This window comes from Chiloscyllium plagiosum, unplaced genomic scaffold, assembly GCF_037043375.1.
Source record: "Chiloscyllium plagiosum isolate Xiang-an unplaced genomic scaffold, Cpla_swu_hap1 HiC_scaffold_20, whole genome shotgun sequence".
NCBI lineage: Eukaryota > Metazoa > Chordata > Chondrichthyes > Orectolobiformes > Hemiscylliidae > Chiloscyllium > Chiloscyllium plagiosum.
Window position 1 is genome coordinate 34655051 of NW_028270158.1, and position 27932 is coordinate 34682982.

At 41.8% G+C, this 27932-nt stretch overlaps 1 protein-coding gene across 1 annotated transcript in view; it reads right to left on the minus strand.

Moving 5' to 3' along the window:
* Positions 1-27932, minus strand: part of LOC122560691 (unconventional myosin-XV) — a 158382-nt gene that overhangs the window by 56006 nt on the left and 74444 nt on the right. Inside the window, exons 30-39 of the mRNA XM_087998065.1 lie at positions 27622-27694; positions 26220-26411; positions 25699-25811; positions 25356-25447; positions 22250-22373; positions 18756-18820; positions 17136-17303; positions 10224-10305; positions 6189-6345; positions 5733-5826 (exon numbers count right to left, since the gene is read on the minus strand). Of these exons, the coding sequence (XP_087854191.1) occupies positions 5733-5826; positions 6189-6345; positions 10224-10305; positions 17136-17303; positions 18756-18820; positions 22250-22373; positions 25356-25447; positions 25699-25811; positions 26220-26411; positions 27622-27694 (1160 nt within the window). The remainder of the gene's footprint in view (positions 1-5732; positions 5827-6188; positions 6346-10223; positions 10306-17135; positions 17304-18755; positions 18821-22249; positions 22374-25355; positions 25448-25698; positions 25812-26219; positions 26412-27621; positions 27695-27932) is intronic.

Consider the following 27932-nt stretch of genomic DNA (forward strand, 5'->3'; position numbering starts at 1 on the left):
AAGTAACAGGAGGCATCAGAGATCATTAACGAGGGCCTAGGGCTCTAGGGAGCCTGTTGGGCTAGAGTCCTGGGAGCTGCAGCCAGGATATGGGACAGGAGCAACACTGGGGCTGTCCCTTTCCTTCTACTGTCACTTCCCTTATCCCAAAAGTCCTTTCTCTATTAAATATTTTGATACCCAAAGGCCAGGTAGTACAGCATTACAATGAAGGGCACATGTAATATTTTTGTGAGATGGAGTTGGTTGCAGCTTATTTTTACATCACTGCAATTTTTATTTCCAGTCACAGACCAGTTCATCCCAATTCCACAGCACTGGTGATCCAAATGACTGCATAACCTCAGATTGACTGAATGATATGTGATAACAATAATGGGATATCCAGTCATGAAAAGACACATCTATCAAGTGCATTCTTTGTGCACGGCTTTTAGTTTCTTAATAGGGAAGATGATAAAACATCCAGATACAGTTTGCATCTAGTCAGTTTGATGCCACTCCAGTTGAGAACTGACTGAGGAAGGAATCGACTCAGTATCACCCACTGTCCCATCCTTCATTGTGTGGTTTCACATCATGCAAAAGGTTTTGCATGCTTAATCAGGGGCTGTGTCATTGTAAACCACAAGGGTTCAAGAATGACAATTACTTCATCTAAAGTGAATAGAGCTGTATCCTGGTCACTGACCTCCCGAGAACACAGGGTGCCTGGCAGAGACAGCTGGCACTGGTCGGGTGCTGCTCTTCTGTGTCACGCCACTGACAGGCTTCACCATGGCAACGGCTTCTTTGGAATTCTTATCCCTTGATGGTGCAGGTGCTGGCTTCTGTTTCAGTAAAATAGGAACAATAACAAGATCTTATCCAATTCAATTTTCACCAATTCACCCCCTTCCCCTTCAGAACAATTGGTGGAAGGACACATCCTCATTCATGATGGCCCATCGTTCTTGGTACTTTCCCCATCAGTGTGCTATCTCATTGTGACAAGTGACTTACTTGTCCTGTTAGTGGGATTGTTGGGGCAAGGCTGTTGGGCTGGGAAGAGTGGGGATGGGGACATGGAGCAACTAACATGCTGTTTACTTACATCACATGGACTGCAGAGGCTCAAGAAGGTTGGTCTCCAACACCTTCTTGAGGGAAGTTAAAAATCACACAACACCAGGTTGTAGTCCAACAGTTTTAATTGGAAGCACACTAGCTTTCGGAAGGGCGCTCCTTCATGAGGTAATTGTGGAGGGCTCGATCGTAACACAGAATTTATAGCAAAAATTTGCAGTGTGATGTAACTGAAATTATACATTGAAAAATTGATTGTCTGTTAAGCCTTTCATCTGTTAGAATACAGTGATAGTTTCACTTCTTTCATGTGTAAATCACAAAACCTTTTTTTTAAAATGTTGCATTCTCGGATTAGCTGTTAACAATGGTGATAGCTAGACAATATGTTGAAGGTGTTAGCCCCCTGTGTTCTCTGTCTATGACCTGATGATTAGATTGATTCTAATCTAAAAAGTGAGATAACAAAGTTTTACATAAATTCATGCAGTTTATGAGCTCAGAGTTCTACATGAATGTATGCAGTTTTTGAGCAAAGTGCAATGTAACTCTGCAAGTACAAATTCACCGCACAAAATATATGTGTGCATGTGGGTCTTTGTCTGTGTGTGTGTGTGTGTGTGTGTGTGTGTACACAAGGTGGGAGGTGTTCCAACGCATAATAGTGGTAGTATTACGCGTGGGAACACCTCCACCTTGTACATGGCAGGTACTCATGTGACTCAGCCAACGTTGTCTATCTTATACGTTGCAGGCAAGGATGCCCGGAGGCATGGTACATTGGGGAAACCAAGCAAAGGCTACGACAACGGATGAATGGGCACCACACAGCAATCAACAGACAGGAGGGTTTCCCTCCCAGTTGGAGAACACTTCAGTGGTCCAGGACATTCAGCCTCGGACCTTCGGGTGACCATCCTCCAAGGTGGGCTTCGGGACAGGCAGCAGAGCAGAGGCTGATAGCTAAGTTCGGTACCCATAGGGAAGGCCTCAACCGGGACCTTGGGTTCATGTCACATTACAGGTGATCACCATTGCACTACACACACACACACACAGATATTCCTACACACACCCACTCTCACATACACACAGTCACAGGTACACACAGACGCGCACACAGACACCCACTCACACATGCACTCCCTCACAGACTTAAGATACTCTGCACTCACTACACACACACACACATATATTTTGTGCGGTGAATTTGTACTTGCAGAGTTACATTGCACTTTGCTCAAAAACTGTATATATTCATGTAGAACTCTGAGCTCAAAACTGCATGAATTTATGTAAAACTCTGTTATCTCACTTTTTAGATTAGAATCAATCTAAACATCAGGTCATAGACAGAGAACACAGGGGGCTAACACCTTCAACATATTGTCTAGCTATCACCATTGTTAACAGCTAACCCGAGAATGCAACATTTTAAAAAAAAGGGTTTTGTGATTTACACATGAAAGAAGTGAAACTATCACTGTATTCTAACAGATGAAAGGCTTAACAGACAATCAATTTTTCAATGTATAATTTCAGTTACATCACACTGCAAATTTTTGCTATAAATTCTGTGTTACGATCGAGCCCTCCACAATTACCTCATGAAGGAGCGTCCTTCCGAAAGCTAGTGTGCTTCCAATTAAACCTGTTGGACTATAACCTGGTGTTGCGTGATTTTTAACTTTGTACACCCCAGTCCAACACCGGCATCTCCAAATCATTCTTGAGGGAAAGTAGGGATGGGCACTAAGTGCTGGCTTAGGCAGCTATGCCCACATCCTGTGAGAAAATAAAGCAGCATAGGTCCAGCCAGTTGCTGTGCTGGAAGCTTACACACCAGCAAATCCTCATCTGTAGACTTCCTTCAGGGTGAAAACTGGCACTCCAGGTGAGCTAGTGTGCTTGCCTCCTGATTTAACAGCTTAGAGTCATAGAGTTGTACAGCACGGAAGCAAACCCTTTGGTCTAACTTGTCCATGCCAACCAAGTTTCCCAAACTAAACCAGTCCCACTTGCCTGCATTTGGCCCAAATCCCTCTTAAACTTTCCTATTCATCTACCTATCCAAATGTCTTTTAAATGTTGTACTGTACCTGCATCTACCACTTCATTCCACATGAGCTATCCTCTGAGTGAAAACGTTATGCTTCACGTTCCTTCTAAATCTTTGCCCCCTAGTTTTGTGCTCTCCTACCTTAGGGAATAGACCTTTGTTATTCACCTTATCTATGTCCCTCATGATTTTATAAACCTCTGTAAGGTCACCGCTCAACTTCCTAGGCTCCAGTGAAAAAGATCCCAGCCTATCCAGCCACTTCTTAGAACCCAAACCCTATAGCCCTGACAACATCCTGGTAAATCTTTTCGGAACCCTCTCCAACTGATTAATATCTTTCCTATAGCAGGGTGATCAGAACTATATGCAGTACTGTAAAAGTGACCTCACCAACATCCTGTACAACCTGAACATGACATCCCAACCCTTATATTCAGTGATCTGAGCAATGAAGGTAAATGTGTTACATGCCTTTTGAACCACCCTGTCCACCTGCGAAACAACGTTCAAAGAACTATATACCTGAACTCTGGGGTCTCTCTGTTCACCAAACTATCCAGGGTCCTACCATAAACTGTGTATGTCCTGCCCTTGATGGTTTTACCAAAATTCAATACCCTGCATTTATCCAACTTATACACCTGAAGCCATTCGCCCAAATCATCAAGACCCCTTTGTATTCTTAGATAATCGTCTTCAGAGGCAACTGTACCACCAACGTTGGTGTCCTCTGCAAACTTACTAACCATGCCTCCTAAATTCTCATCCAAATTGTTTATATAAATGACAAACAACAGTGAACCCAGCATCAATCCCAGCGGAACATTGCTGGTCACAGGCCTCCAGTCCAAACAACAAACATCCATCACTACACTCTCTCTCCTACCACCAAGCCAATTTTGTATCCAATTAGCAAGTGCTCCCTGAATCCCATGTGATCTAACTTTACTTATCAGTCTACCACAGGCTGGGACTGAGGAATTTCCTGGTCACATGATGATTGCACAATGTTCAGCACCATTCATGACTCCTTGGACACTGAAGCAGTCCATGTCCAAATGAAACAAGATCTGGACAATATCCAGGCATTGGCTGGCAAATGGAAAATAACATTCATGCCACACAAATGCCAGGCTATGACCATCATCAGTATGAGTCAATCTAACCACCTTGACATTCAGTGGTGTTACCATCACTGAATCCTCACAATCAACATCCTGGGAGTTATCATTGATCCGAAACTCAACTGGACTCACCAAACACAGTGATTACAAGAGTAGGCTAGAGGCTAGGAATACTGTGGCAAGTAACTCACCTCCTGACTCCTGAAAGCCTGTCCACCACCTACAAGGCACAAGTCAGGAGTGTGACGGAATATTCCCCACCTGCCTGGATTAATGCAGCCCAAACAACACTCAAAAAGCTTGACGCTATCCAGGACAGAGCAGCCCGTTTGGTTGGCACTGCATCCACAAACATTCATTCCCTCCACCACTGACACTCAGTAGCAGCAGTGTGTACTATCTACTAGATGCACTGCAGAAATTCACCAAAGATCCTCAGACAGCACCTTCCACAACCACTTCCATTTAGAAGGACAAGGGCAGCAAATATATAGGAACACCATCTTCAAGTTTCCCTCCAAGCCACTCACCATCCTGAGTTGGAAATATATCGCTGTTCCTTCACCGTCGCTGGGTCAAAATCCTGGAATTCCTTTCCCAATGGTACTGTGGATCAACCCACTGCAGGTGGACTGCAGTGGTTTGAGAAAGCAGCCCACCATCACCTTCTCAATGGCAACTAGGGATGGGCAATATGCTGGTCAGTCAGTGGTACCCACATCCCACAAAATGAATAAATAATTTTTAAAAACACCCTATGGTGTTAGGAACCATGCCTAAGATGGATGAAAGACCTTTCTCAAACAGATCTCCAGGAATCTTGCAGCCTAACTCCCAGACCACCCACCACTCCTGATAGACATGGGCTGCAAATGCTCCTGAAAGGTGTGCTGATTTTATTGTATCCCCTATCTATTCAGATAAAAGCCATGTACTTTATTTCTAAATCATATCTAAATTGTGACACAGTTGGTTAAAGTAAATTCAAAAACCAGCAACTGACTGGAAGCAAAAAGCACTTTAAGAAAGACGGCAATTTCTTCTTTCTTCTAACCGTTGAAATTTCAAGAAGTTGCTAATCATTAAGTAAGTATTGCAAAATAGTAATTTGAGATTAACCACCAAACCTATGCACAGCTATTAGTTATTTTGCAGAAGAAAAATATTTTGTATGTTTTACTGCTAATGTCGTTCCTTTTAATCATGTCCTTTAAGCAGCTTGAAAAGCAGCATGTGGTCACCCTAACTCAGATGGCTCACATATATGATGACTGCCTGTTAAAAGTTACTTATATTTCTGTGCCTCTTACAATTGAAGCAAACATTCTGCCAATTCCCTCAAAGAAAGTGCCAAAAATTCCATGTGAACATAAAGCAGACAGAGAACAGCCATGCAGAGGTTTTTACATACATTATTCCTCTAGTTTGAAACAGAAACAGAGCATTTTTCAGAAGTTCTGCTCATTAGTTTGATGTATTACCTGGGAGACATGTGGTATTATCTGTCGTTGCAAGATAAACATTGCCTCTTCATGAGGGTCCATTTTCTTGGCAAATATTTTACCACCTTGTTTTCTGACAACAGGGAAACACAAGTATTTAATCTTATCCACACACTAAGTTTATTACAATTTTAAGTCATGGTTGAATTCTTGTATTCCACTAAGAAGCACAGATCTGTTTGGACTTTTGTCAGCTCTAGGTTAAAGAAATCTGGTCCATTGTCCCCTCCAATAGAACAAATTTGATCCCAGTCCTTATAGTTTGAGAAAATATCAGTCAACTAAATCGTCTCCCACCCTCTCCATGCTTTCTTTCTGGCTTTCTTCCCTTATGGTATGGTTGTTATAGAATGCCACCCGTGGAATTATGGGTACCAAGCTACATCCTTCTGCTTTGCGGCCCTTGCAATATTTACAAGGTGCACTTAGTTTTACCTGATTAGCCCAGTTTTCTTCTGAGTTGATGGTTGTTCATATTGTCTGATGATATCCTTGATGTTGTGTGTTGGCTCTGGAAAGTGCTCCGAATTAAGTGTGGTGTGACGCACAGGACCTTGTATTGTAACTTTGGGTTTTGGGGTTTCAGCAGCACCTGTATTTTAGGGGAAGAATCAATACTATAAACACATATGGTATTATCTGTAATATATTTCCAACAATGGAAATGAGGAGGCACATTAGTGTCATGACATTAACTAATGTTGTGGTATCAGAATTTAAGGTACATGAGAACTTCCTTGTGAATTTTCAACTCAGCTGGTACTGGATAAAAGCAGTGCCATATTTCTTCTGCCCAGGGGCAACAACAGTGCAGTGAGATTTAACATTGTCCACTTTTGAGTTCCTGCCTTTAGTCTTGCATGGAGAATGAAGGCTGTGTATAATTCTGCGGCACTGGGACAGGAGTCACTGGATTACCCATACAGCATAAGTGATTCCAAATAAAATGCAGCAGCATCTTTTTAATTAACTTATGACTGATCAATTAAAGGATGTCAGCTCTATGAAACAGAACATTTTGTATTGTGGACCTCAAAGTCCAGAAAACACCTTATGGTTGGGCACAACAGCAGTAATGCCAGGACCCCATGCTATTTGTTCTGTGCTGGGCCTTCCCTTAGGTGGAAGAAGTTATATGATACATCGGTAGGATTATTTTGGGTATATAGTTGAGGATTGATGGGCAGACAGCTTCGTGAATTTGTCCAATTTTCTGATGATGTTAAGAGAGATATGGGATATCTACCCATACTATCATGTATGTTCATGTATCTGTCAACACAGTACTGAGAACACCCATGCTGACAGGCCCAAATGTCCATAACACAGATATTTAGGTGATTGGTGACTCACAACCCCAACCTATCAATCCACAACTTACAACCCTACCCAGTCACCCCACAGCCCCCCTCCATCAATCCACCAACTCACACCCTGTCAATCCACACTCAAAGCCCCACCCCCATCAATCCACACCTCACACCTCCACCCCATCAATCCATTGCCCACAGCTCCTGCCCAAGTTGTATCAGTTCATGGATGAAACCCATCATTCTTCAGATCCTGGCCACCCTCCTTGAAGACTGTTTGAAATTCATTACAGCGAGTCAAGGGACAATAGATTCCTGCTCAGCCCTGGTTGAATGAAAAGCGTTAGAGCTGGAAAGGCAGCACCTTAGCAACGCAGCTCTTGCCAGTTTTTGAGCTCAGAGTTCATGAATGCATGCAGTTTTTGAGCAAAGTACAATGTAACTCTTGCAAGTACAGTTTGAATAGCCAATGTGTTGTGACAATTTACTGAAGTTGAGTGTGACCTGCTGTGCCAGAGTGCAGACATGGTGGCTCTGGCTGTGTGAAATTTCTTCCACAGCATACACGACAGAAGCTGTCTGAATTGCAAAGATTCTTCTTCCATAAATCCAAAATGAAAAATAACTTTTCACTTTAAAATAATATTTCAGACACTCATGCTAATGTGGGAAACTTGTTCAGATGAAACATTATTCCCCAACAGAAATGTTTGGAAGTATATACAGATTGCACCCTTTTCTTTGGCCCAGTTAATGCTGTCAACTTACATAGTGGGTTTAAAATCACAAAACACCAGGTTATAGTCCAACAGGTTTAATTGGAAGCACACGAGCTTTCGGAGCGACGCTCCTTCATCAGGTGATTGTGGAGGGCTCAATCGTAACACAGAATTTATAGCAACAATTTACAGTGTGATGTAACTGAAATTATACATTGAAAAATTGATTGTCTGTTAAGCCTTTCATCTGTTAGAATACAGTGATAGTTTCACTTCTTTCATGTGTAAATCACAAAACCCTTTTTTTTTAAAAGTTGCATCCTCGGGTTAGCTGTTAACAATAGTGATAGCTAGACAATATGTTGAAGGTGTTGGCCCCCAGTGTTCTCTGTCTATGCCATGATGTTTAGATTGATTCTCATCTAAAAAGTGAGATAACAGAGTTTCACATAAATTCATGCAGTTTTTGAGCAAAGTACAATGTAACTCTTCAAGTACAAATTCACCCCACAAAATATATGTGTGCATGTGGGTCTTTGTGTGTGTGTCTGGGGTGGGGGTTGTGAGTGTGAGAAAGTGTGTGTGTGTGTGTAGATTGTCTTAAGTCTGTGAGGGGGTGCATGTGTGAGTGTGGGAGTGTGTGTGTCTATAAGGGTGTGTGTGGGTGTCTGTGTGCACGTCTGTGTGTACCTGTGTTCGTGTGTATGTGAGAGTGTGTGTGTGTAGGAATATCTGTGTGTGTGTGTAGTGCAATGGTGATCACCTGTAATGTGACATGAACCCAAGGTCCCGGTTGAGGCCCTCCCTATGGGTACCGAACTTAGCTATCAGCCTCTGCTCGGCCACTTTTCTCTGCTGCCTTTCCCGAAGTCAACCTTAGAGGATGGTGACCCGAAGGTCCGAGGCTGAATCTCCTGGACCACTGAAGTGTTCCCCAACTGGGAGGCAACCTTCCTGTCTGTTGATTGTTGTGCGATGCCCATTCATCCGTTGTCGTAGCCTTTGCTCGGTTTCCCCAATGTACCATGCCTCCGGGCATCCTTGCCTGCAACGTATAAGATAGACAACGTTGGCTGAGACAACCATGTCACGGTGGACGCTGCAAGACGTGTCAGATTGTGGATATAGATACCACTATTACACGTGGGAACACTTCCCACCTTGTACATGGCAGGTACTCATGTGACTCAGCCAACGTTGTCTATCTTATACGTTGCAGGCAAGGATGCCTGAAGGCATGGTACATTGGGGAAATGGAGCAAACGCTACCACAACGGATGAATGGGCATCGCAAAACAATCAACAGACAGGAGGGTTCCCTCCCAGTTGGGGAACACTTCAGTGGTCCAGGACATTCAGCCTCGGACCTTCGGGTGACCATCCTCCAAGGTGGACTTCGGGACAGGCAGCAGAGAAAAGTGGCAGAGCAGAGGCTGATAGCTAAGTTCGGTACCCATAGGGAGGGCCTCAACCGGGACCTTGGGTTCATATCACATTACAGGTGATCACCATTGCATTACACACACACGCACAGATATTCCTACACACACCCACTCTCACATACACACGGACACAGGTACCCACAGATGCGCGGAGAGACACCCGCACACACAGACAGACACACAGACAAAGACCCACATGCACACATATATTTTGTGGGGTGAATTTGTACTTGCAGAGTTACATTGTACTTTGCTCAAAAACTGCATGCATTCATGAAAACTCTGAGATCAAAAACTACATGAATTTATGTAAAACTCTGTTATCTCACTTTTTAGATTAGAATCAATCTAAACATCATGGCACAGACAGAGAACACAAGGGGCCAACACCTTCAACATATTGTCTAGCTAACACCATTGTTAACAGCTAACCCGAGAATGCAACTTTTAAAAAAAAGGTTTTGTGATTTACACATAAAAGAAGTGAAACTATCACTGTATTCTAACAGATGAAAGGCTTAACAGACAATCAATTTTTCAATGTATAATTTTAATTACATCACACTGTAAATTGTTGCTATAAATTCTGTGTTACGATTGAGCCCGCCACTATCACCTGATGAAGGAGCGTCCTTCCGAAAGCTAGTCTGCTTCCAATTAAACCTGTTGTACAATAACCTGGTATTGTACAACACCAGCATCTCCAAATCATAAATACATAGTGAGTGAAAGATGTTCTCAAAAGAACACCCAGCTATCAGAAGGCCACGGGATTACCTAGATCTATCCCTGTATCTTACATGAAACTATCTTTCTATCATAGGTGCAACTATTGCTCTATGTCAAGTACAAATCTCTTTACTCCCAGGTACAACTGTTTTTCTAATCCATGTATCCATAACTGAATGCACTGATCTCCATGTCAGTCTACAGTGGCACTGAAGTGGTGATTATCTATGTCATTAGGAAATACTGGTCTTTGTTCTGTGGATAACTTACTGGGTCTGTTGACAGGTGGCTTCCCTTTGGCAGCATCATGGGGAGTCAGCAGCTGGGTTGGGTCTTTGTTGGCAGCATTAGTCTGTGAAACATATAGAATGGATGATAATACAATATTCCAACTGCAATGACTGTCTAATCTGAAATTTGAGGGAGTGCAGCTTAGGTTCACGAGGTCAATTCCTGGAATGGCAGGATTACCTTACACTGAAAGACTGAAGCGACCGGGCTTGTATACCCTTGAGTTTCGAAGATTGAGAGGGGATCTGATTGAGACGTATAAGATTATGAAAGGATTGGACACTCTGGCAGTAGGAAACATATTTCCACTGATGGGTGAGTGCCGAACCAGAGGACACAGCTTAAAAATACGGGGTAGACCATTTAGGACAGAGCTCAGGAGAAACTTCTTCACCCAGAGAGTGGTTGCTGTGTGGAATGCTCTGCCCCAGAGGGCAGTGGAGGCCCACTCTCTGGATTCATTTAAGAAAGAGTTGGATAGAGTTCTCAAAGATAGTGGAATCAAGGGTTATGGAGATAAGGCAGGAACAGGATACTGATTAGGAATGATCAGCCATGATTATTTTGAATGGCAGTGTAGGCTCGAAGGGCTGAATGGCCTACTCCTGCACCTATTGTCTATTGTCTAATTAGGTCATAAGAAACAAGAGCAGGAGTTGACCATACAGCCCTCCAGCCTGCTGCACCATTCAATATGACCATGACTGATCTTTTGCTTCAACTCCAATTCCCCACTTATTGTGTAAAACGCATACAAGACACTAAAGGTCTATTGTGACTTAGATATACTCAAGAATGATGCATCCACAACCCTCTGCAATAGAGAATTTCAAAGGTCATAAACCTCTGAGTGGGAAAATTTTCTCCTCATCTCAGTCCAAAATTATTGCTTCCTTATCCTGAGACAGGGGTCCATGTTTTAAATTTTCCAGCCACAGGAAACAACTTCAGTGTTTACCATGTCAAGCTCTTAAAGAAGGTTGTATGCTTTACTGAGATCACATCTCATTCAGAGTCACAGAGCACATTCTTCAAACTCCAAACATTATAGATCCAATTTACTCATCCTCTCATCATTGAATAACTCCCATTCCAGAAACCAGTCCGGAATATTGATGTAATTTTGCTTTTTCTATCTGGTATAGCAATGTTTATGTTATTTCTTTTAACATAAGAAACTGGTCTGTATACTGTCATATTGAGGGATCCAATTAATGTTTATTGCAGCTAACAATTATGCATGAACAGTTTGCTTCTAGCAGCATATCATGCTTCAAGTGATCCTGATGTAAGATGAATGAGACCTTATACCTTCAGGTCACAGGTTCCGAAACAGTGATGATATCATGAGCATATCTATAAAGTTTGTTTCTAAGATAAAAACTTATTCCATATAGATATAAATGGCTGTATATAGACACTTGTCAATTTGAAAAGTATTTTTACAGGCAAAACAGTTTACAATACTAATATTTCAAATTTCAATATAATGCTTTGGAGTTTGACAATTCATGCTGAGTGTCTGGTGAGGTATTTGTTTGTGGCACTTATCTGACAATTTTGTTGTCTTGCTACAACACCACACAATCATCATGTTGGAATTTTTGTCCTTACAGACTTTTTACTTGATTGGTAAATCAGTCAGTAATAACTTTGTATGATCTAGGCTGGTTGCACATGCTAGAAATCATTGCTAGCATCCAAGTATTTGTCTTTCTAACATGTATTCTCTGTCCAGAGGGTAGTTTTGTATTTCTTTTGTTTTCAAAGAAAGTGAGGACTGCCGATGCTGGAGAGTCAGAGTCGAAATGCGTGGCGCTGGAAAAGCACAGCCGGTTAGGCAGCATCTGAAAAGGAGAGTTAACGTTTCAAGCATAAGCCCTTCATCAGAAATGTGGAGGGGGAAGAGGGCTGAGAGACAAATAGGAGAGTGGGGGATGGGGTTGGGGGAAGGTAGCTGGGAAGATGATAGGTGGATGCAGGTGGTGGTGGGGTGGGGAGGGTGGAACAGATAGGTGGCAAGGTAGGACAGGTCAAGAGGGCGGTGCCGAGTTGGAGGGTTGGATCTGGGACGTAGTGGGGACGGGCAGATTTGGAAACTGATGACGTTGACATTGATGCCATGGGGTTGAAGGGTCCCAAGGCAGAAGATGAAACATTCTTCCTCTAGTTATCGGGTGGCTTGGATTTGACAGTGGAGGTGGCCTAGGACTTGCACGTCTTCAGCCCTTTCTGTCGTATTACAGGCTGTTTCTCCTGGAATGGGAGAAAGGGAGGGAGGGAGGGAGGGAGGGTGGGAGTGGGTGGCCCTATAGTAAGTGCTGGTGTAGGTGGGGGACAAATGGTGAATTGTCCAGAATGAGTCAGTTCACAGTGAGGAATCCATGCAGTGTTATTATTGCAGGGGTTTAATGAAGGTGTGAACACACTGGCATTTAAGCAGACCAGAGGAATCAATGAATCTCCTGCTACAGTCAGAGCAGTGTATGGTTTCTCTCCAGTGTGAACAAACAAAATGATTGGTGTCTGAATAAGCGCAAGTTTTTTTAAAATAGAAAAATGACTTTTTAAAAGCATTTTTAAGTTGTACTTTATTCCAGGAGAGCTTTGGATTTGTGCTTTCAGGAATGTTTAATTGTCTTTATTCAATTGGATTAGCAGTCTGTTGTGCTTTTCCCTTTTTAAAACACAAGACACAGAGAGGTACAGTGCTGACTGTGATTCAATACAATTCTTTAATCTTTAGTTTTGATTACATAACTTCAGCCTTTGTTTTTAGGAAAACACCCTGAGAAATTTCTTGTATGTTCAAAGAACTTGACTTTTAAACAAAAAGAAATTAAGTGTCCTCTTGGTGGTCAATGCCCTGGTGGTCAGAATCTGATGCTATTGATTATACAAATTCTCTAATGTCCAAACTCTTGCTTGGTTGATCTTCATTTAGCTTTTCAAGTATCTGCCAACAAGATATTCTTATAGATTGCCATTGCTGCTAACCAAGATATGCTTTTGCTGCCACCACGATATTGTACTTGATGTGGCAATTCTAATATTATCCCTTGTAATGGAAGGAACTGGGAGTGGATATCATTGCACTGAAGAATTCAACAGAAATGTATTACAGCGAGCTATTATGTACAAAATTAGGTTATAGCAGAACAGCACTGAGCAAGGTGCTTCCAGTAGCACATGCTTTTCCTGATGAAGGGCGTATGCCCAAAACTTCGATTCTCCTGCTCCTGCCTAATCTTGTATGCTTTTCCAGCACCACACTCCCAAAACTGACATTCCAGTGCACTATGTAGGGGTTGCTAGCCTATTAGAGAGGTGGTATTGACTTTGTGCTGCACATTCAGATGGATAATAATGACAGAATGGTACATTTTTGGAGGGACAGAAATGGGGGAGTACCAATATATGGTTTGAATGTTATGGTAAAGAATAGGGGAACTACTATGATGACAGAGGGGCAGTATTAAAGGATCTGTGATTGGTCAGACAGCGGGAGCATGGCAATGTCAGAAGGACTCTACTAAGGAACTATTGCATTGTCTTTCTGATTGGGATGTTAAATTGAGGTCTTCTTTGCATTCTCAGGTGGATGTAAAAGTTCCTGTGTCCACTATTTCAAAGCAAAGCAAAGGCTTTCCTCCTTTTATCTTGGCAATGTTCACTCAAACAACTTCACTAACATCTGCTCATAATCACATTCCTGCTTGTGGGATCTTGCCATGCATTAATTAGCTACCACTTTTCTACATTATAATGTTGAAAATACCTCAAAAGTACTTCACTAACTGTTGGGTGCCCTGAACCTGTGAAAGTGCTACATAAGACAAATTCTTTTTTCTTGCATCCTGTCATGAAGAGATGAGAACCTCCCCAGTCCTCTATCATCCTCTTATACCCTCCAACAGATCTGTTGACAGGCAATGTTTGCATTGTTGGTGAGTTTCTGTGACAGCCTGGAATGGGCAGATCATAGAATCATAGAATCCCTATGGTGTGGAAATAGGTCGTTCGACCCAACAAGTCCACATCAACCCTCCGAAGAGTAACCCACCTAGACCCATTCCCCTACATTACTATCCTATATTTATAAGTATGTAAGTTAGCTCGCTGAGTTTGAAGGTTTGTTTTCAGATGTTTCATCACCATGACCAGGTAATATCATCAGTGAGATTCTCCAGTGAAACGCTGTTGGTATGTCCCGCCTCTCCATTTATAGGTCTTAGTTTCTTCAGGTGGTTGTTGTCATTTCTGGTTCTTTTTTTCAAGGGAAGGTAGTCAGGATCTAAACCGATGTGTTTATTGATGGAATTCTGGTTAGAATGCCATGCCTCTAAGAATTCTCATGCGTGTCTTTGTTTCGTTTGTCCTAGGATGTGGTGTGTTGTTCCAGTCAAAGTGGTGTCCTTCTTTGTCCGAATGTATATAAACTAGTGATAGTGGGCCATGTGGTTGCCAATAGGTGTTCATGTATCCTGGTAGCAAGTTTCCTGCTGGTTTGTTCAATGTAGTATTTTTTACAGTTCTTGCATAGTATATTGTAAATGACATTCGTTTTGCTGATAGTAATCTAATGGATCCTTTAGGTTCATTAGTCGCTGTTTAAGTGTTTTGGTAGGTTTATGGGTGACCTTGATGCCAAGGATAGTTTGAGGATGTTGTCTTTGCTGATGAGATTAGTGCTGTCAGGTATTTATGGTCCTGGTTTTCCTAGTAGTGAGTGATGCCAGTGTTTCCTTGGCCAGATCAATGCTAATTGATGGGAAAAGGGCTGTAAGGTCAAAGGAGACCATTATTTCATCCTCTTCTAACATTGACATCCTCAAACTAGTGGACCTGTGCCTCACCACTCACTTCACATTCAATAACAAAACTTACAAACAAGTCAATGGAACACCTATGGGATCACCAGTATCAGGCTCATAGCTGAAGCAGTAATGCAGAGACTTGAACAAGCTGCCCTCCCATCTATCCAACCCAAACTTTGGGTCCACTACATAGATGACACCTTTGTCAGGACAAAACAGAACAAATGAGAGGAAACTACAACATCATCAACAATATCCTGACAGGCATAAAATTCACAAAAGCAGAGGAGAATGACAACAGACTCCCATTCCTAGATGTGACAGTTGAATGTACAGTTAAGAGAGAGCTTCAAACCAGCGTCCCCAGAAAAACAGACAAATACTTATTTTCAGAAGCAAATCATCCTAACACCCACAAATGAAGCTGCATCAAGACATTACTTCAATGAGTTACATCACACTGCAGCACCCAAGAACTGCAAAAAGTGGGAGAAAAATATCTATACAAATGTTTTCAAGAAAAACGGGTACCCAATAAACACAATCTGCCAATTCGTCAGAATACAAGATACCATGCAAGAACTGAGAAAAACATTCCATCAAACAAACTAGCAGGAAACTTGCCACCAGGATACATCAACACCAACTGGCCACCAAAAGACATGACCCACTATCACAAGTTTCTATACAGACAGACAAAGAAGGACATCATTTTGACTGGGACAACACACACATCCTAGGACAGGCGAAACATTCTAAGACACACATTCTAAGACAACACACACATCCTAAGACACTAATGGAAATTCTTAGAGGCATGGCATTCTAACCAGAACTCCATCAATAAACACATCTACCTGCCCTTGAAAAAAAACCGGAAGTGACATCACCCACCTTAAGAAATCAAGACCTATAAATAGAGAGGCAGGACATACCACTAGTGCTTCACTGGAGATGCTTACTGATGATGTTATCTAGTATGAAATGTCTGAAAACAAACGTACTTATCATCAACCTGAGCTATAAATCTTCTCAAAAATCTCTAATCTTATATTTATCCCTGACTAATGGACCTGAACATTATGGGCAATTTAACATGGCCAATTCACCAAATCTGCACATCTCTGGATTGTGGGAGGAAACTGGAGCACCCAAAGAAATCCATACAGACACATGGAGAATGTGCAAACTCCACACAGGCAGTCACCTAAGGCTGGAATCAAACCCGGTCCCTGGTGCTGTGAGGTAACAGTGCTAACCACTGAACCACACTCCCCCAGATAAGTATCTGTTTCTCTTTAACTTCAACTCATGAGATCAAACTGTTCAGTAGTGAACTCACGGTTTTGATTTTCAAAATCAAAACATTAATCAGAAAAAGTCATCATGCCACAATAAGGTGGATGTTGATGGACACTCAGACTGAGGTACATTTCAAAAAGAAAGTTGATGCACCTAAAGCTTGAGCTGGGAGTGCTTTATGGAAATGCAGGGTTCTAAAGCTGAAAAACCATTTCAGTCCATCATATTAACAGCACTAGTTTTAATGAGAATAAAAATGTGCTTCACATAGGGAATTCAACAGAAATTTATGTATTGCTCTGTTGACAATTGAACAAAACAAGGAGATATAATGGCCAAGGAGAGAGAAATCCATCTTTTCTAGTTTTGTTTCTGTAACTTTACTGGAACACTGATTCATTATTGGATTCCTCAAGCTAGTGATGTGAATTTTTTTTTTGATTTGCTTTATTATTGTCACATGTATCTGGTTACAGTGAAAAGTTTTGCATGCATTACAGGCAGATCATACCATACAAAGTTAGGGTAATAAAACAGAGCGAAGAAATAACGTTATGGCTACAGAGAAGGTACACAAAGAACACGATCAACATTATATTTAAAATTTGAGAGATTCATTCAGAAGTCTAATTACAGTGGGGACGATGCTGTTGTTGAATCTGTTTCTACATGTGTTTAAGCTGTGTGAATATTTTTGAAATATCCCATGCTGGAACTCATCAATAAGTTAGCCAGATGCACAGTAACATTTCTCAGATGCAGTTCCACATACCTGACGAGGGAAGGCCACTTTTGGTTTGGGTGCTGTAGCTGGTGCAGTCTGGGTGCTATTGGTGGCTTTCATGGCAACATTAGGATCACGGTTAAGGCTGGTGAGGGGTGGGCTGGCACTAGTCATTTGGTTTTGAAGGGTCATGGCCTGCAGGGTCATTTGCTGGGCCTGTTAGTGGAAACAAGAGATCACACAAATCGTTTAAAATCACTAAGACAACATTTGGATAGGACTGAAAAGTATAATAAGTTATTATTGGCAAATGCTGGAAATACGCAGCAAGTCAGGCACCATTATTGGAATGGGAAATAGAGCTGAAGTTTCAGGTTGAGGACTTTACATTAGTGCTGAGAATTGTTAGAAATGTAATAGGTTTGAAATGAAAATGGGGTGGGGAGGGACTGAAACAAAAGGGAAGGGTAGGGTGGAAGACAGGAGCGATTAAGTAATAAGAGTTGATAGTGCAAAGGTAAAGGGAGTATTGGGGCAAGTAAAGAAATGGAGGATACTTAGAAGAGATGTGAATGGCAGAATTATGGGCAACTATCATTTAAAAACAGAAAGAAGGGAAAAACAGATTAAACAACAAACATGTAAGGAAACAAACTGGATACAGAGACAATGGTCTGAAATTTTCGGTGGAGTGCAGGAGTCTGCAGATTGACGTATCAACAGATGAGGTGCTGTTCCTCGAATTTATATTGAGTTTCATGAGAACACTGCTGGAGGCAAAGAATAGAGAGATCAGTGTGAGATTAACAGAGAATGGTTGTGACAGGTGACTGGACGCTAAGGGTCACGTTTGTGGTTTGAACAGAGGTGGTGTTCTACAATATGATTCCCTGCAAAAGGCAGACCACATTGTGAGCAGTCTACAAAATGAAAAGACTATTTCACCTGGAAGAAATGTTTAGGGGATTGGATCTTGGAGAGATAAGATGTTGCATCATCTATGCTTGTATAGAAAGGTACCAAAAACATGAGCTTTCAGGACTGGAACAGGATGTCACTTTCTGAAAAGGGAGGAGAAAGTGTGTTTGGTGGGGGACTCCTCATTTATCTTTCTCTGGTACATTGATGACTGTATTTCAGCCATTTTCTGCTTTCAGTCTAAACTGGAAAATTTCATTGAGTTTACTTCCATTATCCATCTTTCTCTTCTTTTCATACGATCGACCTTTGACTTTTTCTTCCGTCAATTTTTCTTTCTCCATTATGGCGATTGGGTGTCTACAAATACAGTATTTATTAGGAGCCCACTGATTCCCACAGTTAATTCAATTACATTTGCTCACACCCTGTTTTCTGTAACAGCTCCACTCCAGTCTCCCAGTTTCTCAATCTCTACCACACCTGTTGAAACGCCTCAAAGCAGCATTTGTGATTGGTCTTCCTCCCTCTCCAACCAAGGATTTCCCTGCCCATGGTTATCGTGACCCTGGAGAATGAGTATCTAATTTCCCACACCACTGTTCTTACCCTTTTCCCTCCATCTAGATCTGCTACTGGGTTTCCCTTGCCCACATCCTCCTCTCCACAAGGGGAGGATGTGGGCTATTCACCGCTATCAACATGATGTCACCACTCCCCTCCCTTTTGATTGATTAGATTGGAACTTACCAGGAGGTAGGCTTGCTGGTTAATGAAATCTTGCTGCTGGGCATTCAATTGTGAAGGGTCATAGCCTTAAGAACAACATTAAGAACAACAGTATCAAGCACATTACATTCTAAACAACACCCTCTTTTCTTTTATTAAACCTGCGACATTATTTTATACTTTCTCAACTTTCCTTTTACTCCATGTATGTTTACAACAGGCCTGGGATTGGAAACAAAAACAGAGGTTGCTGAAAAAGCTCAGCAGGTCTGGCAGCATCTGTGGAGAGAAATCAAAATTAAAATTTTCGGGTCCAATGACCCTTCCTCAGAACTGATGGTAACTTGGAAAATTTCACTTTATATGCAGAAGATAGGGCGGGGGGAGGTGTAAGGTATAAATAATAGGTAGGGATAGAGCCCAGAAAGAGAGAAGAATAGTTGAATAGACAAAGTAGTGGGAGAGTGCACAACTATTAATGGAACCGGTTAGTGGGTAACAACAGGTAATGTGTAATGGCAGACGATGTGATAACAATGGTGTGTGTGTGTGTGTGTGTCCGGGGAGCTAGGACATGGGGGTGTTCAGGCCCTAAGACTATTGAACTTGATATTGGAGAGAGTGTGGAGAGCTATAGGATCCCCAGGTGCACGGAGCTTCGCTGGAGCACTGCAGCAAGCCCGAGACAGAGATGTTGACTAGAGAACAGAGTGGTGTGTAAAAGTGGCAGGCAACTGGAAGCTCAGGGTCTTTTTAGCAGGCAGAATGTAGATGTTCTGTGAAGCAGTCACCCAGTTTTTGCTTCGTTTCCCCAATGTAGAGACCATATTGTGAGCAGCGACTGCAGTAGACTAAACTGTGAGAAGTGAAGATGAAGTGTTGTTTTACCTGGAAGGTATGTTTGACCCTTGACACTGAGGGGGGAGGAGGTAAATCAGCAGGTGTTACACCTTCTGCAGTTGCAGACGAAGGTGCTATGGGGCTAGTGGACCATGATGTCATACATGGAACGGTCCCTGCAGAAGGCAGACAAGAGAGGGGAGGTAAACATGTGTCTGCTGGTGGCATCTCATTGGAGATGGTGGAAATGGAGGCTGATGATCTTCTGGATGTGGTTGCTGGTGGGATGGTAGGTAAGGACAAGGGAAACCCTATCTCTGTTGCAGCAGAGAAGAGAGGGGATGAGGGTGGATGTGCACGTTATGGATCAGACCCAGTTGAGGGCCCTGTCAACAACGGTGCTGGGGAATCCTTGGTTGAGGAAGAAGATGGACATTTCCGTGGCCCCTTGTCAAAGTTGGCCTCATCAAAACATATGTAATGGAGATGGAGGAGCTGGGAAAATTGAATGGAGTCTTTATAGGAAACAGGGATTAGGATATATAGTCCAGGTAGCTGGGGGAGTTGGTGGGTTTATAGTGGATATTAGTGGCCAGTTTATCCCCAGAAATGGGAACAGAGATGTCGAGGAAGGGAAGGGAGGAGTCAGAGATAGATCAGGTGAAAGCAAGAGAGGATGGAAATCAGAAAGGAAAATTGATGAACCTTTCCAATTCTGGATGAGAGAGGAAAGCAGAACCAATGACATCATCGATATATCAGAGAAAGAGTTATGGGTGGGGGCCAGAATAGGACTGGAACAAGAAATGTTCCACATACTCCGTGGAGAGACAGGCATAACTGAGGCCCATGTGGGTACCCATGACCACCCTTCTGACCCGAAGAAAATGAGAGGAGTTAAAAAAAGGGGTTGAGGGTGAGGATGAGCTCAGCCAAGTGGAGGAGGAGGGTGGTGGTGGAGGGAAAGGCTCAGGCCTTTGCTCCAGGAAGAAGTGGAGAGCTCTGATGGGGAGTGGATGTATAAAGCAATTCCACATCCATGGGAAAGAGGCGGCGGCTGGAGCCTGCAAACTGAAAATTCCAAAACTGGTGTAGAGCAGAGGAGTCACGAATGTAAGTGGGCAAGGACAGAACCAGGGAGAAAAGACTGAGTCAAGGTAGAAAGAATGAGTTCTGTGGGGCAGGAGCAGACTGAAACAATGGGTCTGCCCAGGCTGTCCTATCTGTGGATTTTCAGAAGGAGGTAGAAGTGAGCTATGCGGACTTGTGGGGAGCTATCCCTACAGAGGCAACGGAGCAGAGGGAATCGCCTCTTCCCTGGCCAACGTCTCTCTCTCAGGCTTACTGTAGTGCTCCAGCGAAGCTCAGGGCAAGCTAGAAGAACAACATCTCATTTTCTTCTTAGGGACCCTGCAGCCCTCAGGACTCAATATCAAGTTCAATAATTTTAGGGCCTGAACTCTCCCATGTCCTAATTCCCTACCATGCACACCAGGCTTTGTCTGTTATTATACACTACCTACTGTTAGTCACTAACAGTCTCCATTATTAGCTATTCACCCTCCCAGTCAGATTGTTATCAACTCCTTTGTCCAACTGTTCTTCACTCTCTTTGGGCTCTACCCTCAATTATCGTTTATTCCTTAGCCCCTCCCCACCCGATCATCTGCATATAAACCGACATTTTCCTGGCTACCATCAGCTCTGGGGAACGGTCACCATACCCGAAACATTAACTTTAATTTCTCTTCACAGAAGCTGCCAGACCTGCTGAGCTTTTCCAGCAACTTCTATTTTTGTTTGATTTACAGCATCCATAGTTCTTTCAGTTTTCATCTAGGATTGGAAATGCTGCTCAGTGAGGGTCAGGCAAAGGGAAACGGGTGATTCTCTTCTAAAGTACCTGGGGCTCCTCAATAAACAGCTTTGCGTATTTTCCTTTATTCCCATTGCTCCACTGTAAAACAATGGAGCTCACTGGTGCTGACCAAATTTGTTATGGTCAGCAACAGTGACAGGCAGTAATATTTACAGTAAAAAAAGTCACTGGTACGGCCACACTTGGAGTATTGTGTACAGTTCTGGTCACCGCATTATAAGAAGGATGTGGAAGCTTTGGACAAGGTGCAGAGGAGATTTACTAGGATGTTGCCTGGTATGGAAGGAATGTCTTACGAGGAAACGCTGAAGGCTTTGAGGCTGTTCTCGTTAGAGAGAAGGTTGAGAGGTGACTTAATAGAGACATACAAGATAATCAGAGGGTTAGATAAGGTGGACAGGGATAGCCTTTCTCCAAGTATGGGGATGGCAAACACGAGGGGACACAACTTTAAAGTGAGGGGAGATAGGTATAAGACAGATGTCAGAGGTAATTTCTTTACTCAGAGAGTAGCAAGGGTATGGAATGCTTTGCCTGCAACGGTAGTAGATTCGCCAAGTTTAAGTGCATTTAAGTCGTCATTGGACAGGCATATGGACGTACATGGACTAGTGTAGGTGGGATGGGCTTCAGATTAGTATGACAGGGCGGCGCAACATCGAGGGCCCAAGGGCCTGTACTGCGCTGTAATGTTCCATGTTCTATATTCTCTGCTTGACTCCAATCACAACAAAAAGCCTAAGTTACACAGACCTTTTTTAGCAAGTCCTGTCAAACAGCCCCACAGAATACTGACCTTGATGGGCTCCAGGGATGTCTGTAGGTGTCTCAGAATTTTGCTGAGTCTCAAATCCATTGCCGGCTCCTACTTTCCCACCTCCCTTCATTCGAGCTGACACTATGGAAGATCGCTCCAAATCCTCAAAATTGGAAGAAGAAAACTGCTATAAACCAAAACATACTGTATGATGCCACCCATTATTTAACTTATTGTGGCTTAGTACAGAACTTGAATATTACTGAGAAATGAGATGTCATTGAACCTTTCAAACAAACGCAAAACTGGTCAACTTCAGGCAATCATAAAAACTTTATACCACAGAAGTGCTGATTAGTTGACAATTCAATGCTGTTTGCTAGGAGTGTTGCTAGGAGAATATAACAGCAAACTATAGGCTGCACAAGCTTCTGAGTAATACATAAAAATGCAGAAGGCTTGAACTTTTGCTTTGCAGAGAACAGGTGTGTGTGTGTATGAATGTATATTGCTTCTGACATGTGCAAATGTGTCATGTTGCAAGTTTGACTGATTATCTTAAATTGGTTGTTAGTGTAGCTATTAGCACATGCAGGACTGTTCACAAAGTGTTGAATCACCACATCAAATCTAACAGCAACTGTTTTGCTTTAGGTTTTGCAAGCACACATTTGTTGGGTACAATCTATGCTTTGCCTTTTCTGAACAGTAAAAATAACATGTTGCTTGATTCAATCAGTGGAAAAGTTACAACAACAACATATTTAAAATAATCAGTTAAGTTTACAAACTTAACATAGGTGCTTCCTCGAACTGACATACATTCACATGGCAGGACCCAATCTTTACAAGCAAAGGAAATATGTTCAAACCATACACATTGACTGAATTACAGGAGCTCAGGAACCTAGAATTCCCTTTCAATTTCTCTATGGCAACATCTCAGGCAGTTAGAGTTGACTTGCAAACCAATATGTATCGTTTTCTCCTGTAGTATAAAATTCTATGATTGTCTGAAATTTGGCATTCTTGGGTTTTTCCTGATGGGCGTAAAATATAAAGATTTGGTGACATATCACTCTTTTCACCAAGTTCTACAAAACTTTACTAGTTAATGAAATTTTGCAAGATATCAAAACTTCAGTAATTAATGAGACCCACAAGATGACAAAACCCCACCAGTTAATGAAACCTTCAACATCACAATCTCTGCAGCTTAACAAAACTCCACTTGTTAATGAAACTCCATAACATAAGAAACTCCACTAACAAAATCCCACCTCATGACAAACTCTGATAGTTAACTAAATTTCTGTGCCTAAGCCATGGTTTAACAAAGCTCCATAAGTTACAGAAGACTGCAAGCTAAAGTTCCTTACAGTTAAGTAGTTATTTTCGATTTTTAAAGATATTCTAGCATCTTGTCCCTGAAAAATGCTGATAATTTTTCTTGGTTTTGTGCTTGATAGCTTAACAATTCCTCAAAACTTATTCCTTAACTTTTACCTTAACCTCATTTCCTATTACAAGAGCAGAACTAAGGGCTTGATTCAGGGCTTCTCTTGGAACTGGATGAATAGTTAATGTGAGGACCACTGACATTAACTATAATGAAGATGTATACAATAACTAAGGGGAGGTAATTCCACTAAAATCACTTTTTCCACATACCCTTTGTAGTCTGTTTCATTGTGGATTCTACCCCATCCAGAATATTATTTTACCCTGAATGGGAGTCAGTCAACTGGTTGCAAAGAGTGTGATACAGGATAAAGTCAAACAACATTGATACTGGTTGAGGCATGTCCTCATCTTGCACAATGCATAAATCATAACTAATAATCCTCAGTGGACTGAGGCAATGGGTGAAAGCAGTGACCTCTACTGGTTATTCAGAGTTGCTATCAAGCTACCCAAACATTTTGAATCCTCTTCACTGATGGGATCATGCAAAAGCCACTGAAAGAATGGGGTCAGCAACTCTCAGTTTTGCTGCCACTGTGCAGATCTACATGGCAGAGACATCTGGTCAGCAGCACAAACACTTCCTCCACTATGGTCAGATTCCTTATCATGGGTTTAACTGTAAAAAGTAACCTTTGAAATCACTTGCAGTATGGACATTCTAGAACAACAAGGAGTCCACCATTACTAATTAAGAATGCTGAAACAAATTCAAGTTATTTAGTCTGATCTCCCTGATTGTTGACACTATCCCATCTTCATGATCCCATTGCCTCAGGGATTGTCACACTCTTCTTTACAAATTTGTGTCATGGATACAAGAGTAAAGAAGGAAAGTTGAAGGTTGTGGTTTGTCCTTCTACGAGGAAAATGCCAGTTAAAGATCCCCAGAAACTTTAGTAACAGTAGAAGAGACTGTCCCAGCTTGTAATGTTAATTTTTAAGGTCACACTTAGAGACAGTGCATAGTCATGTGAGCTCTTTATAAAAAGGACATTAAAAGCAAGGGAGTGTGTACAGTGTAAATTCATCAGGATAATGCAGTTATGGTAGATTGTAGTGGTAGGACAAATGCTGGGACTCTGAAAGAGAGCAAGATTAGGAGACTTACAGGAAACAGTTTCAGTTATGTATGGGTTTGATAGGATGAATGAGCAAAGACTATTCCTCTGGTTGTGGAGTCACTAACAAGGGAACATCAATTTAGAATTGTCACAGATAATGCAGAATGAAGTTAGAGTGAAGTTGTTTTTGAGGATAGTAGCCCTACTTTGCTATAGCAGAGCCTACAGCAGAGATTTTAAGAGAAACTTTAATAAATTGGGCAGTTATGAGGTCCTTATGACCCCCTTTTGTGCTGTTCATGATTCTGTAATCCTCACAACATCATTTATCTTTGTAGGTACTTAGGTCTCTAACCCTTGGACCTATTTTCATCATACAATTCTTTTGTTAAAAGATATAACTCAACTGAATTTACTGGGAGACCATTTCATCCATCCATTACTATCCAGGATAACAATCTTTCTAATCTTGGTTCTTAAATTTTCAGTAACAGTCTTAACTGAGTCCCGAGTTCTGGAATCCTTTTTACTTATTCTTGAATTCTCACTGCCTTTAGGAAGAGGGAATCCTATTTTACTGACATGTTTCCTTTTAGAATGAATTTGAAGTTCCATACCCCATTTTCATGTGATAAAACAGGATCAAACAGGCTATCAAGATAGCGATCAAGTCCTTTTTGAGAGCGGTTTTCATTGAGGGCATTGGAATCTATCAAAAACAGAGACAAAATATTCCAACAATAATCAGAAGAATACAAATAGTCAAGAGAAAGAAATACCTAAAGCAAGAATCACTACAGCTTAGACACAACAGCAACTAGAATCATCGCAAGAAAAACCTTAGACGTTTGTTCATGAAACATCTGGAAATTGTTAATGCTCTAGTTTCAGTTTAGAGGGGTTAACTTTTCAAAAACTTTATTAACTCCCCATTAGGTAACTCATCGAAAACAATCTCACCTTGCCCAGTGGATCCTGAAATGTGTCCAGATGAGTTTGGCATAAAGGTGGGGGCCTGTGTGACGGGAGGGGAGGGAATATCGTCATCAGAGTCGAAACCATGGCCAAAGACACTGCTTGGGAACAAAGACAAGTTACTAATGAGGCTTGTGGCAAACTATTCAGCTCTACAATCTTTGAGAAACTCACAAATAACCAATTGGAAGTCAATCTGCAAATCTCCCAATTTTCTTCATAGCTTGTCTGCCCTGTCTGTGGGCACTTTTTAAAATTTGATACAGTTGGGATATCAACCCTGATACTGTCTTGTTAGTTACCCAATGACAGCTCATAGAGCTCAGCATAGATAGGGGGCACTACTGTTTAGAAGTTCCCAACTCTGTTGCCATTAAAATGGATGGATAGAAAACATGGACTCTGTTACCAGGTGTAGAGTTGCTTGCAGTATCAGAGAGAAAAAAACCCATCTATAAACCTGGAACAGCCTCAGCACTCAGCACCTTCAGGTCTGGAATACCTACACATTTTTGTTCTTCTGGTTTCTTGACTTTTCCTCCGAGGAAATGATGAAGTAGGATTTCTGCCTTGGGAAATCTGTCATGAGTTCCAGGTCAGACACAAGGTCCATTGCATAGTCATGACCTCCAAGCTCGGCCCATTCACCTTTACTCTTCCTTGCCACTGACCAACCTCGCCAGCCTTCTGTCACACCCCTGTAATAACATCAAACATTATTACTGTGCACGTAGGTGATTTGTGCATGTGTGTTTTTCTGTGTCAATGTGTGTATGCATGTATTGGTGACAGCATCTAATTGTGTTCCCATATCTCTTTATGTGTACATTTGTGTGCTGTGTGTAATGTGTTTTATGAGTGAATATGTGCGTGTTGGAGTCTGAGTGTATGTTTCTCTATACATGTTCTTGTGTATATGTCCATAGAAGTGGGTATTTACAGGCAGACCTGTAATTTCAGATGTAGCTCATTTGTTCACTAAATAAGTTTTCTTGTGATTAGCCACATGTCTGTTATAGGGATGGGGTGTTTTAGGTACAGTATTGTTTGAGAATACATCTGACAGCAGCAAAATCTCACCACTGGCACCTGCTATGAAACCACGGTTGTTTTTGATTTGGAGATGGGGTTGGACTGGGGTTTACAAAGTTAAAAATCACTCAACCAGATTATGGTCCAATAGGTTTATTTGGAAGCACTAGCTTTCAGAGCTCTGCTCCTTCATCAGGAGATTGTTGAGAATAAGACTGTAAGACACTGAATTTGTAGCAAATGTTTGCCGTGTGATGTAACTGAAATTATATATCGAAAAAGACCTGGATTGTTTTTAAGTCTCTCATCTTTTAGAATGACCATGTTGGTTTCAGTTCTTTCATATATAAATCACAAAAAAGTTACATTCTCAAGTGAACTTTAACAATGGGTGTCATGTTGGCCCAGATAATGTATTGAAGGTGGGAGTTTCCCCGTGAGACTCTGTCCCACCATGGTCAGACTGACTCCAATCCAAAAGATGCATCTACAGAATCCCACGTGGATTCATGCAACTCCCGAGCAAAGCAAAATTAATTCTGCACGCGCACACACACTCCCACAATACATTCTCACAGACTTATACCCCTTTACACTCACATACACAAGTATCAGTGTATGAAAGAACTGAATCTAACATGGTCATTTTAAAAGATGAGAGACTTAAAAACAATCCAGGTCTTTTTCAATATATAATTTCAGTTACATCACACGGTAAACATTTGCTATAAATTCTGTGTCTTACAATCTTATTCTCCACAACCACCTGATTAAGGAGCGGCGCTCCAAAAGCTAGTGCTTCCAATTAAACCTGTTGGACTATAACCTGGTGTTGTGTGATTTTTAACATGGTTGCTTTTCTTTCCTCGATGTTACCTGTGACACAGAATATCTTGTCCCAGTTCCTCTCCTGTCGTCCATGAATTCACTGGACACAGAAAGCTCACACCTGCAAACAAGATAAAGAGAGTTATTTACTTTGCTATCATTCCTATTATAATTTGGTTAGATCAGACATCAGATCAGAATGAAGGATTTTGATGTGGTAAATGGAACAAAGCATTTTCACTAGTCAGTGTGCCTGCAACAAACCTTAACTCAATTTAAGACCATTACGAAAATAATTAGTATCAAGATCAATATAAAATGTTTTGGAACAGAGGTTTGACAGTGCCAGTTGCCCATGT